The sequence below is a fragment of the Parasteatoda tepidariorum genome, chromosome 12 (genome assembly GCF_982258835.1).
Source record: "Parasteatoda tepidariorum strain Cologne lab strain chromosome 12, Ptep-v5.0, whole genome shotgun sequence".
NCBI lineage: Eukaryota > Metazoa > Arthropoda > Arachnida > Araneae > Theridiidae > Parasteatoda > Parasteatoda tepidariorum.
Window position 1 is genome coordinate 15,343,416 of NC_141766.1, and position 20,134 is coordinate 15,363,549.

The 20,134-nt window shown below is 27.9% G+C and overlaps 1 protein-coding gene across 2 annotated transcripts in view; it reads right to left on the minus strand.

Moving 5' to 3' along the window:
- The window catches only part of LOC107438123 (atlastin-1), a 65,897-nt gene that overhangs the window by 25,063 nt on the left and 20,700 nt on the right, over positions 1–20,134 (minus strand). For both annotated transcript variants that reach the window (XR_015430800.1, XM_016050309.4), the window contains exons 4-10: positions 18,806–18,940; positions 16,551–16,655; positions 9,039–9,089; positions 8,812–8,868; positions 8,208–8,300; positions 3,039–3,177; positions 1,185–1,312 (exon numbers count right to left, since the gene is read on the minus strand). Coding sequence is in view for 1 of the 2 variants with exons in the window: in XM_016050309.4 (XP_015905795.1) it covers positions 1,185–1,312; positions 3,039–3,177; positions 8,208–8,300; positions 8,812–8,868; positions 9,039–9,089; positions 16,551–16,655; positions 18,806–18,940 (708 nt within the window). In the remaining variant the exon portion in view is untranslated. The remainder of the gene's footprint in view (positions 1–1,184; positions 1,313–3,038; positions 3,178–8,207; positions 8,301–8,811; positions 8,869–9,038; positions 9,090–16,550; positions 16,656–18,805; positions 18,941–20,134) is intronic.

Here is a 20,134-nt window from a genome sequence, read left to right on the forward strand (position 1 = left end):
CTTAGCAAAAACACTTTAGTTTATGAAGCATTATAATAGTGTGCTTTTAAATACAATATAAGGAGGCAGAGGCAAATGAAAGAAGTTAGTTATCAAATTTTTCATTTTAGATTAAGCAAGTTATACAACTCTTTTTGGAGTCCGCTGACTTTGTTGGTCTGCTGAAAATCAGTTCATCATAGCTGTCAACTGTTCCAATTAAATCATATTTGTTCCGATTTTTTAGCTTTCTCTTTAAAATACAATTTTAGTTCAAAATATTTCGATTTTTTGTATTTTAGTGCCTTTTCACGCCTTATACTGATTTTCTTTCAACCCTCCCCTACTCTAAAAACTCGAAACAGGGCATGTGATTTTTCTGGAAATATCGTAGAATTCTGCATATGTCAAGACCATTGGTTTGCCAACCTCTATGAATCAAAATCTTATAATTCAATGGAAGTTTGAAACTCTAGCTAAATCTCGTTAACAAGACGTTTACACACGACTCTTGAGCAATTTTTATTCTTTTGGTTTTCGATTTTTGCCATTCTGAATATTTGGAACTGCGCCAGAATCTACTAATGACACGATTCTTATTCGTGAGATTTTAATATCAAGTATTGATTTCAGTATTCACCAGATTTAAAAATTATGCATTGGGATTCGTATTCATCCAATATAAAAGTCAGATGTCGGGATTCTATTCACTACGTAACTCATTTTGGAGAATGTCTGTTTTATATCTGTTGAAAAACATTTCATCAGCCCTAAGTTATATTTCTTAATCTATTAAAAGTTTAAAAGCGTATGAATCATCTTTTATCATTTTAATAAAAATTGGTGATGGAAATTGATGATGAACTTATGTTTGTAAGACAAATAATATTAAAAAAAATGGAATAATTTATATAAAAATAATTTCCATTGAAATAGTAAAAATTAACAAAGAAATTCCTCATTAAAGAAAGAAAGAGAAAAGAAAATAAGGTGATCCACTGTGTGAATCGATCCTCAAGCATCTGGTAGTCAGACTTAATTAAAATTCATACAAAAGACATTTGCTTTCAACAAAATAGGAAATATAAAAATAATAATTTCGCATTAAAATATTACAAATTTTCAAACTACATGTACTTATGCATACGACAATTTTTAAAATAGTATCAGCAGCTTAAAAAGTAATTAATTCTAAGTTTCTGTACCTTAAAATATTCCAAAAGCTCTTTACAAGTAATTTTCTTCCCATTCACTTCCTTTAATATCAGATTTTCCCTAGAGAGCAAATGTGGAATCAAGAGTCTCAAACTTTCTTTGAAATTGTCTGCTATATCTAAAAAGAATAATAAAAATTCTGTCAGTCACCTTCAAAAGGAGATTAAACACTTCATTCTATTTACACAAAAAAACTTATATGTGAAGCATAAGTTAAACCTTATTCCCTGCTTTCAGCTGGCTTCCTTGTTGCAAGAAAAAACTATATTCTTTTTATGTTATTTAATGATAATGATAAAGATAATACAGGTTTAGCTCATCATACAACCTCGTGCACAGTGGGCAAAATAAAAAAAGGTATCACTTTGAAAAACTTTCAGTCTAATGATTGGATTTTCACGTACTAAGAATCAATCTCAATAGTTCCTGAAATTAGTTGGAAATATCTCTTATTTTCTAGGCAGTAGACATTTTTTCTGACCAAAAAGCAAAGATTTTTCTTCTTCTTTTTCATCTCCTTTGCAACAATTTTGCAACAGCAAATTTGAATAGATTTAAAAATTATTTATGATTTTCCAAACTTTTAGAATTTGAATACTTTTTATCTAATATTATTTGTGTTATTTATGATGTTTTTACTTAATTTGCATGATGATTTCATAAAAAAATCAAAATTACATAACTTATTATAATTTATAAACAAAATTTTAGAGATAATTATTATTACAGTTTTGATTGAATCTTCTGGGCAAGAAAATTTAAAGAAACAAAATAAAAAAAAGTGCCCAAAAGAATGTAGAGGGTATGGTAATTCTAATGCTATTACGATTTCTGTTTTTCCCCCTTAATTTACAAACCTGTTCTACGATCTAATCACTTTATATCTGATATGATATTATCCTTTTAAATCCCATAGTTTTGTGAGGAGAGTCATCCAAAGTTTGGACCCCTTAATGTTAATTTTGTTTTTTAAAATGATTCAAAAAATTCTATACCACATTTCAATTTTTTTTTAACCATTATTAAATAAAATAACGAAAATAATAAATATTTACTAAATGTTATTTTTTGCATAGAATTATCGTAGGATAAAAAAATTTTACAATTGTGTGCAAATTTTTTTAAATTCGATTAAAAAGTTCTTGAGATATAGCGAACTATCCAAATAGTAAAATTAAGGGGTTCAAGCTTTGGACGTTCTCCTGGCCAAACTAGTTTAACTATATTTTGGGGGTCAGAAATCCGAATCCATTGAAAAAAAAGGTATGTTTATTCAGAGAAAGTAAGTTTTGTGTCTGAATTTGTAACTTAAAACATTGCACTAATTAATTAGTATATTTGAGGTCACTTCCTTGAGAAATTAAGATTGAGTCCTAGAACGTCCGATTGTGAGATAAAAAGTTATTCAGAGTTCCTTATTTTTGCACCCTGTACTATTCTATTTGTGTAATATGCCAATCCTAAGGGTCAAATGGCGACTAACAGTGTAACTATCATCATCACTAATATGGATGTAAAGTGAGGTTGAGAAACTCTTCTTGTTAAATAGAAACTGCTATCTTGTGTAGTGACATTATGAGTGGCTATCTTCATTTATACAGTTCTTTTTTTTGTTATACAATTGAATCTAGTTGTTTTGTTATGTCTACCTTTTCTTTCTATTTTAATAGTAATGATTTTGCATCAGTTTCATTTTTTGTTTGCATAAAACCCCTTAAAGAGGTGTTAGAAAATTAATGAAAAGATATAAGGAAATTATAGAAGTATAACATTAGAAAAGAATAAAACTTCGTAAAGGAATTTTGTATGAATATGCTAAATAATTAAAATTTTAAACTAGTTACCTGAAAGTCTACCATCAAAATGAGGATTTGTTGCTACTTTAAGACCAGGATGAGGTAAAAGAAAACAAGAAGTATCAGCAAAGCAGGCACGAATGTGTTTTCGAAGCTGTTGTAGTTCCGGATGTTGCTTTTCAGAAATCTATAAAAAGAGCTTTAATTGAAACTAAAAAATGCAATAACAATAAAATCAGAGTCTGTACAATCCTGAAATTTATTAATATAGAAGTTATATTTCTAGAATCCTAGTCAAAGACTGAGTTGAGGAAAAAAATAAAAATCTAACAAATAACTGAGGAAGGCAAGACTAAAAACATCAAAACCTTATTGATTACCAGAGAAAATTTGAAGGTGATTTTAAGAAATGCATTTAAACTCTGCTATGTTTAATCTGGCAATGAAAAGTTTTAATATTTTCAGCCCCATTTTTTTAATACTTATTTGTTAAATTTTAATTAAATTTTTGTTTTTTCATCCTTAATTTGCAACACTGAATATTCCCTTTTGTTAATTCAGATTTTACAAATATTCTAAAAAATAAAAAAAAAGATAAGTGAAATGGAATACCTAAGATAATTTTGGCAACTGGAATTCTAGATTATTCCACATTCCCTGAACAAAAGTGGAATGCAGCAGATGAGACATATATACCATATATTTTAATTAGAAAACAAATAATTCAATAAGATTAAGATTACAGAAAAAAGGTGAATTAAATTTTTAAATGAGAAAAATCTGAATTATTTCTCAATGAAAATTCTGTTTGTCCTATAATTTGTAAGTGGAAAAAAGTTTAGATGCTTTGAGCACTCGAACATGGGGCTCACACTAAATATGTGAATGATGAAAACATAACAGACAGAGATATTTTTAACTCCTCTACAAGCATATTTCATGCATTGAAATTAGAATTATTAGTAAGGTGAGCTTTCATGCTTTGTATTTTAAATGAATATTGAAAAAAATATTATGGTGTATTCTTGAAACCTCCTTGAATTGTTTCCTTAGTTTCCCACTACATCCAAACTTTGCAATAGCAATAGAAATGCCTTTGTAAACAACTGAATGTAAAAGAGGGTTTTTAATCCTAGACAAGGTAAAAATAATTTTAAAAAATTGACAGACAAACAGTTGTAATAAACTTGAATATCAAACACCAGTTATTCTAAAATATTTGAACTCCAAATACAATAAATATTTTATTGGTATATGAATGTAATCAACACAATAAACTGTTTCCTTTTGCCCCATTGGGTAAAGTAAAATAAAACACCAATACAGCTCACATACAAAACATTTACATTTCACATACAAGCATGCCAACATCTGCACATAAATCATGAACCAATTTGCTACATTTACTGCACTTGATCAACCTTTCTACTGTATATACATTGTTACAGTACAAGCATATAATAATAGTTGAAATTCAATATAATGACCTTATAATAACAAATGACCTTATAATAAACAATAATGAACATAAAATGAGCTCTTTTATCATTAGTGTGATATATTTAATCATGATATATTTAACACCATATATATTTAATCATAAATAAAAATAATAATTTTGTTTATCACTTAAATAAAAATTCAAAAATTAGCAGAATAATTAATAGAAATTCTTTTTTTTTTTTCCTTTTAAGATAATATATATGCACACAAAAAAATACCAATAGAATCATCCAATGGGACTAACATTTTAGAAAAAGAGTGAATAATGAACATGAAATTTGTTACTTGCATCAATATTTTTGTTACAATACAGTATAGGACCCGAAATCCGGCACTCACAGGACCGACGAAATTGCGTATTTCGGAATTCGCAGAATTTCTGATCTCTTCCGAAAATTCCAATATTGCGCCCATATGTAATTCAATTATGCTGTTAATTTCAGAAAAACCAATAAATTTAGCTAAGTTCCAATTGCAGATTATGATGGGGTGAATTTAAAACTGTTCCATCTTAAGAAATTTCATTACCGTATTTTTCGGCGAAAACGCCGATTCGTCGCAAGCGCCGCACCTCGATAAAAATGAAATTTTTTTAAAAAAAGTTATAGTAAGCGCCGCAATGGTGCTAAGCCGCGCATATCAGCATCCTTTTAGAAGAGACCTTTAAATTACCATTTAGAGTATCTGTATAATAAAAAATTAAATTTTTTTATGCATTTCATAAAGTAAAGTTTTAATTTCTAAATTATAATAAAAAATTTCTTTTTCAGCAAAAAAAAGCAACAAAAAAAGTTTTCTCTTTCAGCAAAAAAAAGCAACAAAAAAAGTTTTCTCTTTCAGCAAAAAAAAAAGAAAAGAAAACAACAAAACTATATAAAATAAAGTTATTCTTACCAGTTGGCACCGCGCCAAAAAACAGAAGAACAGCAAAAAATATTTATATGTTCAGTAGCTGAATTAAGGCTGAACTGATTACAGAAATCCGTAAAACAATGTAATAAGAAAAAATAAAATAAAAATTTATTAAAAGAAAGATTTTAAAATTTATTAACGTTAAGAATTTGAGGAAAAACTAATACATAATAACGATACAGCTAATAATAACGAAATAACTAATAATAACAAGAATAAGAAATAACTAAGCAGGCCTCAAAAAAATTCTGAAGGAATGAGCGAAGGGGAAATAAGTTTCACTTTCACAATCTTTGAAGGTGGAGTTTTAGTGGGTAGAATGCCCTCTCCTTCAATGGAAATAACCCAATGTGACTCAACTTAGAAAGAGAGAAGAAAATGTTTAAAAGAGAGGTGTACCCCACCTCCTCCACGTGTCATTTCTATTGGAGCTGTTTAGGAGGAATCAATCAGTTATATTTTAAAAGGGTTGGGGAAAAGAAAAGTATATGGGACCCCTAATCCAGCATTCCAAAATGCTTTAAGAAATTTATATTGATAACACAAAAAAAATCAGCTATATTCTTTTTATTTTGAATTTTATTCTGTTGAAGTAACTTACTTTATTTTATCTTTTAAAAATAAAAAAGAAGCTTGAAGGAAAAAAAAAATCTGTATCAAAGGAAACATCTGTTTCTAAAGCAGTTTAAAATAAAGTGAGAAGAAAAAACATCCCCATTTCCAATGAACAAAATAAAGAAATGGAAGTTGGAAAAAACTGATCAATCAATCTTGACAGCTGTGCTTTACTGATTTGCCCCCGAATTTCCCTCCTCTGTTTGACCATAAATTGGCCACACCCAGTTGACATTAAAACTACCACATGGACAATAAAATGAATTTATCCCTTTTCGCGATTTTTTATTTGATTCATTAAATTTTTTTATTTTGCCGCTTTTTATTTTTTCTTGTTAATTGTTGCTTGCTTGCTTTTTTTTTATCGTTATTAGTTTTTAGCTTGTTTTTTGTTGTTATTCATTGTTAGTTTCTTAGCATTTAGTTTAAAAAAAAAAATTTGGTAGTTCCCTGTTAGCTTTTTTTTTTTTTTCTTGCGAGGTAAGCGTCTTTTGTTAAAACAAAATGTTATCTAAAAGAAAAAACGAGAACTATGATCTTGCTCCAAAGAAGAAACGATTATTTCTTCCTCAAAGGATTCTGATTATTTCTTCTTGATTATATTATATAGATTATTATTTTGATTAGTAAAATTTCTCTTATGATGAGCCAGTTTTAAATTCACCCCATCATAATCTATGATCGAAACTTGACTAAATTTATTGGTTTTACTGAAATTATCAGTGGAATTGAATTATAGTAATATTTGGGGGCCATATTGGAATTTCCGAAAGAGATCCGAAGTTCGGCATTTCGTCAGTCCCGTGAGTGTCGGATTTAGGGTCCTATTCTTCCTTTTCTGTTCGCTTAAATTACAATTGCTAAGGCACTAAATAGATTTCTAGCTTGCGATTTTTCCTTAAGCTGGGGGTGGATACAAGATGCATACCTTTTAAATTTTCTCCTTATGCGATGTTTTTTTAAAATTATTATTTCGTTTATTTATTTTCTTACAGGCTGCTGCCGAAAGTTTGCTAAGAATTGGCGATGTTCTGCAGCAGATCACGATACGGGCGAATATTTCGTCGACTTCGTTATTAATTTTTTTTAATAGTCTTTATCTCAGAAAATTATTTCTTAAATAACTTTCCTGGACAAATTTTTTTGCTACAAAAAAAATATTTCGTCGGAAGCGCCGCATGTAGGAAAAAAACAACTTTTTTTTCGATAGCGCCGCGGCTCTTCCGCCGAAAAATACGGTAATTAAAATAATAATCTATATAATATAATCAAGGAGAAATAATTCAAGATGAAATAATCCGAGTCCTCCGAAAAAGAAATTATCGTTTTTTCTTCAGCGCAAGATCATTGTTCTCATTTTTTCTTTACATAACATTTTGTTTTAACAAAAGACGCTCACCTCGCAAGAAAAAAAAGAAAGCTACCAAGAAACTGCAAAAAAACAATTAATGCTAAGAAACTAACAACGAATAACTACAAAAAAGAAGCAAACAACTAATAAGGATTAAAAAAAACAAGTTCACAATTAACAAAAAAAAGTAACAGCTAATAACCAATAAAAAAATTAATAAATCGAATAAAAAAAGCAAAAGAGATAGAATTCATTTTGTACACCACATGGTAGTTTCAATGTCAACAGGGTGTGGCCAATTTATGGTCAAACAGGAGAGGGAAATGTGGGGACAAACCAGTAAAGCACTTGCACAGCTGTCAAGATTGATTGATCAGTTGCTCCCAACTTGCATTTCTTTATTTTGTTCATTGGAAATGCAGATGTTTTTACTTTTCACTTTTACTTTATTTTAAACTGCTTTAGGAACAGATGTTTTGTTTGACACAGATTTATTTATTTTTTCACGCTTTTTTTTAAATTTTTAAACGATAAAATATAGTTACTTACTTCAAGAGAAAAAATTCTAAATAAAAAGAGAGTATGACCGATTTTTTTTTCTCATATCAATAAAAATTTCTTAAAAAAAAATTTTTTAAAAAATTAGGTAGGATTAAGTGCCGAATTTCGGGATGCCGGATTAGGGGTCCCATACTGTACTGGTTTAAAAAAAATTATGAAAGTAAAATGCCTACCTTTCAATTTTGCTACTTGTAACAAAAATAAAAGAATTTCAAAGTATGTATAGAGAAAATGCGAAGATTACAGTTAACAGGTTAGAGATGAAAGTAACTTACAATAAGTCGTTTCTCAAGAATTTTCCTTCCACCTTGTAATCCATAACTTGCCTCATATGGGTAACTCCAATCACGAACAAGAAAAAGGAGTTTCTAAAAAATAAGAATATTGTTACAGAATTTGCAATATTATTTAGTTATGAGTAGAAATAGATATTTTTGTTCTTTTTTAAATTTAATTTCAATTATTGTTGTTTCATTTCAAATGATAAATTGAGAAATTTGCATTTCTTCAGTGTATCTCTCCTACGAAAAAAAAATTAAACAAAAAAAAAATCATTTTTTAAAACATAAAGCTACAGAAATTATAATTAATAAAGCACTATTAATGGTTTTTTTTAACTAAAACAATTACTTTAAGAGGACATTTCCTAATAAACTGATATATTGATTTTTAATAAACTGTATTACTGGACATTTCTTAATAAACTGTATTACTGATTTTTATATTTACTAATTTTATTCAATTATAGTTTCATTTAAAATAATCATTTAAGATATTTAAATAAATTAAACAAATAAAAAAAAACTTTATTTAAAAAAATATGTTACGAAAACTAAAATTTTTAAAATACTATTATAGGTTTTTAAACTAAAAAATTACCTGGAAAGGACGTTCCCTAGTATCTTCAAGAGCCAATCTTCCATATTCTGTAAAAAGCTAGTCATAAAATATTATTAAGTGCAGTATCAATTTAATGCTGTGTTTAATTACAATAAAAGTTATTATATAATTTAAATGTATCGATTATAGATTTAAAAACTGCCATATGCCATCTAAACATAAAAATTATCAAAAACAGACTAGACAGAAATCTGCGAGAAATTTACCTGTAAGTGTTGCAGATCATTTTCTTGGATGTTTTGAGGAAGATTATACACCTGTATAAATTTAAGAATTTTTCGATCAATTATAAATAAAAATCCTATGTTTCTATCACTAATTATTACTTTTTAAAAATTTGACAACAAAAATAATGCTAAAAACAATATAGTTTATGATTAAAATCATTTTCGATTAGTTTAAAATATCAGGACTTAATTATAAATTTTTAATTAATTACATTAGCAATTGCATCTTGAATTTTTATTCTTTCATAGTTACTGAAAATTTTTACTTTCTATACTATAGTAAGTTTCATAATGTTATCCGGAGCCGGTTTGTACGGATTTTGATACAAAAATAAAATTTTTAGTTCTAAGCAATTTGTCCAATGAGGAGTCAGTGTCATATAATTTTGATATGAAAGAGACATTCCTCACAACTTTAAATGATATTTTAATATTTATAATCAAGTCCAGAGTTGGTTCATTATTTTTAATTAGATATAACTTGTCGTAAAATTTCAGACTTACAAAGACAATGCAAACAATTAAGATTACAATACTCCAACATTAAGAAAGTTATACCTTGGATCCATATTGATTTTTTATTTTTTAAACGCAGAATGTAATAATTCGAATAACTTAGAAATATTAAGAGAAATATAATATAATATCATATAGTTAAAACGAAATTACTCCAAAGGTCAACATGGTGTTGTACTACTATAACACTAGTTTGCATGCTTGTTCACTAAACTTAAAAGTTGCTGAAATTTGAATATTAATGCAATCAAAACTTATTTTTAATTAAGTTTTGAAGTAGCCTGTATTAACAAACCTGCATAAATTATTTTGTAGTACCTGTATAAATCAAATTAATCATAAAAGCAATATTAAATAATATTTTACAGGAATATTTCATAAATTTGTAGATTTACTAAGAACATAGAAATTTTACATCATATATGTGGCGAAGTCTATAGCGAATTATAATTTTGCTAACTAATGTTGAGAAGCATCTTTAGCTTAATCAAAGGTACAATTCTGTATTTTTAAAGCCAAAAGTGGAAAGAAAAACGGACCTACCAATAAATTTACCTTTTTACCTTTACTGGCCACCACATAAATTTTCAAGTCTAGCCCTTTAAGAGAATGATATTTTGGCACTTACCCACCTTAGTTTTGATTTTAAATTTAAGTACTATAGAGTTTATTTTTCCAATTAAATTGATTGGGAAAAATTACTTAGTGACTACAAAATCAATAAACCTTTTTATCACCAGTCTGAAAAACCTGAATTTGTCCAAAGCACAGCAGATAGTACCTGTTATTACATGTATCACGTACATAAATGGAGTGCAGACTTTCTTTACTATGGAATGCAAAAATTCACAATGGTCCAAGATACAACATTCTCATCTCTATATTTTCAGTCAGTAACTGACCATATTTATATCTTAATTATAGTGAGATAATAAAATCTTTGACAAAGATTGCCTACGTTACAATCAGTGTACATTATAACAATAAATTGATAAAAGAATGAATGGAATAAAAACAAAATCCTTGACTTCCTTCAACAACGTATCAAGGCTTTAAGGAGGTTTTTTATGTAAGGAAACATACACTCATGGTCTTCTTAAAACAGAAATTTGTCACTTAAATTTGAGTAAATTGGGATAAACTATCACTTTTAAACAAATATTGTACAAATAAATATTACAGTGACAAAATTAAGATACTTTGATTAAATTTTTATAAAATATATTTTTAAAGAGGTTAAATAACTCATGCAATACATTAAAATGCACAATAAATCCATGCATAATTAAAGTTATACAATGCCTCCTATCATGCATTTGTAAAAATAACTCTTAAAAATAGTGTTTCTGTGATTTTTCAACAGAGCGGTTATAGTGTTCACTTAATGTTTAAACCACAATTTAAGAAGTGTTTTTAATTCTAAAGGTTTTACGTAATTAAAAAGCTTCTAAAATTATAGAAATAGAAGAACACTTTCAGTGTATTTAGTAGTAAAAAAAGTTTCATTAGAAAATATATAAATATGTTTGTGTGTGTATTTATGTATGTATAAAAAGTCTTATGTATAAATGTCTTTATATATATTTATGAATATATATAAAGAAAGAGTGGTATTTGTGTCCTTTACTCTTATTCAATTTATTTTTCTTAAAATTGTTTTTCTATTTTAAAAATAACTAATCCCCCAAATATACATTCTTATAAGTATCAAATTCATATTATCATAATCATTATGACTTAACAGCTCAATTTCAATGTGTAAAATGTCACTTCAGACCCTGTCCCCAACATTAAAGCCAGATATTCAAAGGAAATTTTCACTATAAAGTACAATATTGTTGATATATTGTTCAAATTTTTGCAACTATAGATTCAAGTTATTAGAAAAATATATTTTCTCCTAAATTTTTTTATAATTTCACAATTCATCAGAAAAATGCTGTCCCACAGTTTACTTGTCACTGATGTCCATTAGCATAAATACAATTGAATTGCTCACTGAAAGGCCACACATTTAAACCAAATAGGGATGAATTATTAGTTGGATTATGTATTTTTTGTATAGATGTGAAATTTAGTTAGTTTTCAAACTATAAATCTTACTCATTTTTTTGAACTGCATAAACAAAATAATGTAACTCGATTTTAAACAGTTTATAGTTTATTATAAGTTCTGTTTTTTGATAATGTTGGCTGACTCAGATTTAACAAACGAATTAGCTCAGTCATTTGGTTCTTGTTATAAACTTGTTTGGCTCTTGATATAATATAGAATCAGTCTAACAAAATAAATGAAAGCAAATAAAACCTTTTATATAAGTAGCTGCTTGAATATAATCAGAATAAGTTTCACACACTTAGAGTATTCTAAACTAAAAATTAAATTCTTAGCATACCATATAAAGGAAAGGGTTCCACTTTAATAGCACCAATTACCAAACAGATGTTCGCCAGATTTTGTAGAATCACATGATGAACTTATGAAAATGAAAAAAAGGCATTCTCTTTAAGAAAAACGCATATTTTGCAAGATAAATAATATTATAAACTGAATTAGTTACTATTAAAAGATATAAAAATATTATGAGTGTGTGAAGATCAAAGTATGAAAATCTTATTACAATTCAATTTTTTTTAAAGAAAAAAACCTACAGCCATACAAACAGGATCTGTTATTTCAGATTATTGCTGATAAACTTGAATTGCCAAGGTGAATATAATTTGATACCACTCACTTATGCTTATTTATCATTTACTAATAAAAATCAAGTTAATTCTTCATAATTAAATATCTATAAAAGACATTGCATTGAGAAATTTGGAGTTTCAATTGAATATTTCATGCAAAATGAGGCACAACCCACATTGCACGGAACAGGTGTTTTACTTCCTGAAAGAATATTTTGGGAATAGAGTGACTGCACTAAATTATTTCAAAGTTATTCGAGCAGGCATGAAGTGATCATACTAGCCTGATCTTAAGCTAGCCCTTGAGATTACTTTTTTTGGAGTTCATTGAAAGACTGTCAACCAAAACAATGAATGAGCTCGAGGAATTGTTCTGAAAGGCAAGTGCATCCCTTTCTCTTAGCACACTATAGAAGGTCATGACAAATTTCATTATGTTTGCGACACTGAGAATACTGAACTTAAATTTAAACTATTCCTGTTCTTACAATAATTATAGCTAAGCAATTATATTGGCCGTTTTCAGTATTTAATTTCGTTTATTGCTTTTTTCCACTTTGTCTAGTTTCTCCCAGCACCCTGGAAGAAACAGATTTCTTTCAGGTGAAAAAAAGGTTTAACAGAGTCGTTGCTTATAAAAAAAATAATAACAATAAAAGATAACAAAAATGACTCTAGATTTCCATAAAAATATCAAAGATGAATATCGGATTGATAGCTATTAAAAAATGAAATTGCGAAGTGGAAAAAAAAAGAGAGATAAGCATTTTAAAAAAAAATTTTTGTTAATTTACTCCCCATTTGTTATTACCATCTGTTTCAATTTTTTAACACTGAAATGTTCTCTTTTGCATTATAGTGTATTTTTTAAAATAAGTGCTTCCACCGTGAATCATGATGAGAATGCCATAAAAGAAAGTATATTAGAATCACTCTTATAGAAAAAATTAAAAAAAGGAAAAACTATATGATTAATGCATAAAAAAATAATAAAAATAAATAAAGTTAGAATGATAGCAACCATGAAAAATAGATAAAAGATGAAATTGAAAAGTGGTAAAAAATATAAGAAATAAAAACATTTTTGTTTTATTCTTAAGTCATTACCATCTGCTTCAATTCCTTTACATCAAAATATTCCTGTTTTCCATATAATTGTATTTTCCAGAAAAAGAGTCAGGCATTATAAAAATGCTAATAAAAAGCAATATCAGAATTGCATCAGTAAATAGAAAAGGAAAAAAAGATAAATAAAAGACTGAATAACAGATATAAAAATAAATGAAAATTTAAAAAAACTGAAATCAATTGCAAATTGACGAAAACATGAGAAAAACAAGGAAAAATCCCTCAGCAATTAATTCAATCTACCACAATATGCAACTACACTGTTGTGTTGCACTGTTTTTTGCCAGAAGGACATTGACATTATCATTATTTGTACAATAGAAAATATAATTATTCGGTTCAACATCAAAAATAATGATATTTTAAGAACTGAAAGAAAATGTGTAAAAAAATTAAGAATTAATAATAAAACATATTTGCTTTTGAAGTTCTTTGAACACTGTTTGATTTAAGAACTTACAGATTTTAAGAATCACCACACACTACATAATTTTATTTTACTTAGGTCAAAATAAACATGCATATCTCTTTTTAAAAAAATGAAGATGCCCATGTTAAAACAAATAAATTTCTTGTTAGTCAGAAACATAAAACTGGCAAATAAATTATTATTGTTATTATATTATAAGAAACAGGAGTTCTTATATCCATAACATATAAACAACAAATCAATCATTAACAAGCAAATAAAAATGTTGCAAGCATTATTTAAATAAAGAAATTTTGAATGTTTTTTTAAAGTTTCCATAGTTTATTAAGTGTTACTTAATAAAGTATTCATGAAATAAAAGGAAAGATTACCCAACACCCAGTTACTAAGGGAATGCTGAAAATCAAAATCATTCAATAATTGGACAAACTTTAAAAGTTACATTTTCAAAGTGTACAAACATTCAATTGTGAAGATTAGTAAAAATAGGTATTACTACCTAAATGCAGCTACCTCAACTTATCAGATAACACAATTTAAGAAATAACAATATATGTCTTATCCAAATTATTCAGAAAAAAGTGAATAAAATTCCAGACAACATTTTGCTGTACATGGCAATATTTCATTAGAAATATATTATTTGTTCAATAAGAAATGAAACTTACTTTTTTAGAGAAAATTGTGAAGATCGCATTTTGTAAGAGTCAAATTTTTACTAGGTGAAGGTTTAACATTCATATTTTATAATAAACAAATATATAAATTATAGATGGATAGAGCATGCAAACATGATTAAATTTAAGAAAAATTTGAAACAAGACATTTTTAAATAAAGAGAATTGTGAGCACGTTAATATCTTAATTTCAATCAATAGTTGCAGCATAATTTACATAAAAAAATCTTAATATATATTAATTATTTTAAGTCTTGTTGACTAATTAGTATTACTATGAATTTAAGTTTGGTTGTATTGGTTAACAAATGCATTATTCCCTGACTTTTAACCAAAATAAATTTTACCGACAATTCCAGGATTCTTTGACCTAATGGGAATCATGGCTATCTATCAGAGATCAAAGAAATATTAAACTAGATATTATAACTTTGTTTTGAGATACAGTATTTGGCCAAAAGAATCTGAACACTCTATGGAATGGACTCAAGAAATCCTGAGCCTTGTAATTAATATGATGTTGTTCCCCCTTTTGCAAATTTGACAGCAGTCTAGTCAGGATAGATCTGGGAGAGATTTTTCAATACCACCATTTTTCGATAAATGGTCCTAAGAATTGACTTCCATCCATCACGACTGAAGTGAGTGAGGATGGTTGATTTAGCTGGCTACATAATATACATTGTAATTCTTCCCAATGATATTCAATGGGATCTAGATTATGACTCTGAGAAAGCCAGTCCAGTTTTAGAATACTCATTTTGTCAAAAAATGATTGTGCAAGACATGATGGGTGAGAATAGAACAGTTATCCTACTAGAAAAGAGATGGACTTTCCCTGAAATATTGCCAAAGTGATGGGAGAACAACACTTTCCAGAATGACCATATACAGTGCGACAAAAAAAGGACCACCCTAAACAACTTTGGATCTAATGATTAGATCTTCACATTCTAGGACTAGATCTTAATAGCTCAAGGGGATGACCTCAAATATGTTATTAATTAGTGCATATGACATTTTAGGTTAAGAAATCAAACTCTAAAAAGTACTTTTTCTGAATAAACATGCGTTTTTTATGGATATGGATTTTCGACCCCCAAAGTATAAGGGGTAGCTGCAATCGCCCAAACATGGTCCCCACAGTTTGGTCAGGAGAGTATCCTAAGTTTGGACCCCCTAATGTTAATTTTATTTTTTGCATATTTCGTCATATCTCAAGAACTTTTTAAGTGAATTGAAAAATCTTTTGCAAACCATTAGAAAATTCGTTTATCTGAAGATAATTCCATGCAAAAAAAATTTTTAGTAAATATTCAATATGTTTTATTATTTTATTTAAAAACAGTATTTAAACTTTTGAATTGTAAGGTACATAAATTTTTACATAATCTTAGTATCTAATTTTACAAGGCAAAATACAAAATTTGAGCAAAATTGGTGAATAGTTCCTGAGAAATCAAATTTTAAATATAAGAGTTTTTAAAATTCGGTTTCTCAGGAACTATTCAATCGATTTCGCTCCAATTTTGTATTTTGCTGTGTGAAATTAGATACTTTAAAATAACTTTTAAAAAATTTATACCTTATAATTAAAAATTTTTTTTGAATATTACTAAATAAAATAATAAAAACTTCGGATTGCTCTCCTGACCAAACTATGAGGACCATAATTCCCAGATTGCAGCCACCCACTATATTTTGAGAGGTAAATAATCCAAAACCGTGAACAAAAGGTATGTTTATTCAGAGAAAGTACATTTTTGTGTCTGATTTCGTAACTTAAAATATTGTCTGCATATTTGCGCCCCCCCCCCCTCAAACCATTAAGATTGAGTCCTAAAATGGTAAGATCCAATCATTAAATCAAAAGTTATTCAGGGTTGCCAGTTTTTTATTTTGCGCGTTGTACATCGCGTATTTCAACCATAGGAACTAAGGATCCCAGGCTAAACCATGTAAAACACCAACTAGATACACTTCTTTACGTCAGTATTTGGTTACTTTTGGCCAAATAGCGTATTACTCTAGTGTATCCATTAAAATATTTACCTGTATGGAGCTTATCATGGTACTCAAAGCAAAAACAGTAGCACAATCTTTCACTGTTGAAGCACTATCAAAAGCTCCTTGTGTATCAAGAAGTAAAACTGCAACCTAAAAGCAAATAAACTTACTCAGTTTCTAACACCTATTTTTAACTACAGAACCATCTACAGCCCAAATCAACCTTATAGCCAACTATTAGCTATAACAAGAAAAAAGATAACTTCATTATTAAAAGAAATTAAATTTTTATAAGGTCCTGATCATGTTATCTTTAATAATGCAAATAAATAGCTGATAATGCAAATAAATAAATAATTAATTAAAAAGGAAAGTATCTATAGCAATTTATGCAAAATAGTAAGGGATTACACCTATGGGAAATGAATGTAATTCTTTTTCTCTTTTATCCATATAGATTGCATTGTGAACAACAACACTGCACTATAATGCATGAGAATTTGGAAATGAAAAGATTTAATGCACATGAATACATTTTAACTTATCTGTTTAATTTCAAAATTACCAAGTTTTGTATGATGCTTATGTTTTTGTTCTTCTGTTACTATTTGTGTGGATGAAGTTTATCGTTAAAGAAGTAAGGGAAAGTTAACAACTTAACTTGAATTATAAAATTAAACTGAATGATATAGATAGAAATCCAACTATGAAGATGAAAGATACATAATCAAATGTGAAATTATCCCAGATACTCTTTCAATAACACCAAGAGAAAGAAAAAATATCCTTAAACTATATGAATCAATGAATCAACTGTCGTAAAAAGGAAGAAATGCAAATAATCTCCTCACTAGGTGGACACACCTCTTCTTAAATGATTCCAGCAGTTTGCCATTCAGAGATATGGCATAGAAAATGAGAGTTAGAATGAATGAATACTGAAAATGCCTACACCATAAAAGTTTGGCTATACCAGGAAGCTTTAGATTTTGTTAAACTTTTCAAAATAGACAATTCTCCAGGCAGAGCTGGCTGCATAAATTAAATGCTACCTATAGAGTGTTGTGTGTGTGTGTATATATATATATATATATATATATATATATATATATATATATATATATATATATATATATATATATATATATAAAAAGTTTTAAATGTATAGCATTAAGTGTTGAAAGGTTCTGTTAAAGTTGAAAACCAAAACCAAAAGTGGTGTGCTTTATCTAAAAAAAAATTAAAACAGGGAAAAACATTTGAACAAAGGTGTTTGGATGCATATGGGAAACTTCAAAATTAAAGGTTATGTTAGAGGTTCCTGAAAAAAGAAGTGTAACTATTGTGGAGGAATAAAAGCCACTGTAATAAAGAATAAACACTGAAAAGAAAAAAAATTAAATTTATATTTAAATTTCGATTCATGTAAGATAAGTGTAAATTATTCTAAGGTATAAAATTTATTATTTCCAAGAAAACAATCTTTCTTTTTTCTTAAATGCGAATAGTGCATAAATGTAATGTACTAAAACTTCATTATTAAACACATCATACCCAAAAATTCTACAATTTTTTTTATATATTTTGCACAAGAAAATATGTATCTGATAAAAAAAATCGGATTTCATTATAAAAATAAGTAATAAATTTTCAGTCATAGATTATCTTTTAAGGCCGTGATACAAATAGCTTCTAGACTGATAAATTTTATTTTTTTAGTTCACTATGGAGGCTCATAAAAGGTAAATTTTGAGAACTTCCGTATATTTCTTAATACATGCTGCTCTAAATTTAAAAAAAAAGAACTCTGTGACAATATAGAAATGGAAGATTGAACACTTGAAACTTCGGGGAAAACACAATGAGTGCAGGATTTATTAAACTTGCAAAATATTCTAAAAATAGTTATTTCTATCCTTTTAAATACAGTTACAAAAAAGGCAATAGAAAAATATCTTTAAATACTTAATGGTCAATTTTGCCACCTCTAACATTTTCAACTCAGAGTAGATACACAGTTTACCCACCCTTTCTTGGATTATGCAGTTTTATAGTTGAAGAAAAATTATGAATGTGCTTAATAATTTTAAATGCTTACAGCATGTCAATAAAGGCAGTTTTTTAATAGGTGCATTACTTATTTATCTACAACATTATATATCATATTTAAAATTACCCTTAAAAAATCTTATATTATATTAATGCAATTTTGATATAACTTCACAAAGAATAAAAATTGCAATCTAATTTTTTTTTCTACCAGATCAAAAACTTGAACTAAATATGTGCTAAATTTATACCTCTTCCTCATTGGGTAGCTTTGTCAAAAACACTTTACTCCAAATAAGGATTCCAGTAGTATCTCTTTCGCAACCACCACGCCATGAAAATCCAGTTAAAGGTTCATCTTCAGCTCCTATCCAATCAGGGTTTCCCTGAAGAAAGAAAAAACAAGTTTCAAAAACAAAACTTAGTAGAGATTATAAAAAAAATTGAACTATAGTAAATTCGCACAATGTTGTGAACAGGTGCTTTAATAAATTAATTTTTTGAAATCAACGAAATCTATATAACAAAGAGCTAATATTTCAACCTGAAAATCATTAAAAAAAGACAGCTTTCTAATGAATTGTGACAAAAAGAAGTTTAGAGAGAGCTTGATACAGGTTTTGCATAAATACAGGTTTTTAAGGGGGGAAATCCTGCTCATGTGGGTTTTTTGATCATAATCAAAACGCCTAGAGATAAGTAAGTTTTTTTTAATACATACTATAAGCATACACATATATATATACACTAAAAATAAGATATAGTATACACTGAAAAAATATTATTTAAAAATTATCAAGGGGATTAATAAAAGAAATAGTTAATGAAATGGAAATGAATGAAAAGAGATTATAAACTTTAAGCATTTGTTGTTCATTTCAAATAAATTAAGATTTAAATGAACATGTAGGAATGTTCATTAAATTTAATTAATAGTCATGTACAAATGAGCATATCATGAACAACCAATATCTACAATATGTATTCACATTCCTTCCATTAAGAGATGAATTTATTAAAATTTGTATTTTATTTCAGTAACATTCGGTAGACATCTTTCTAGGTGGAAGCACAGACCTGCATGCCTTTCCAAGTGGAACTGTTAATGCCTGATGACATTCTTAATAATGATTTGCGCTGTTATGCTGGTGCAATAGGTGATGATTTCATGCTACTGGATGATAACACAACACCGCACAGGATTCACATTGTGAATGATTAACTTCATTAGCAAACAAATCAGCGCATGGAGAGGCCAGCTTGATCACCAGACTTGATTCCTATCAGATATGTTTGGGAGGTTTTAAGAAGGTATGTTGCTGCTCTCAATCCTCAGACCTTGCAACTGCTTTGCAAAAACAATGGCTCACACTTTCAACAGAACTGGCAGACTGCATAATTTAAGTATGACATGTCACTGTATGTGTTGCTACATTTCTTCCGAGTTGTGCTATATCATACTCCATACTGAAGGCACTTTCCCTATTTCAAACTGACACATCTGATTTATTCATTTCATACATATGCTAATTTCGGAAACACCATAACTGTCTTATGTTATTTCATACATTATTATGTGC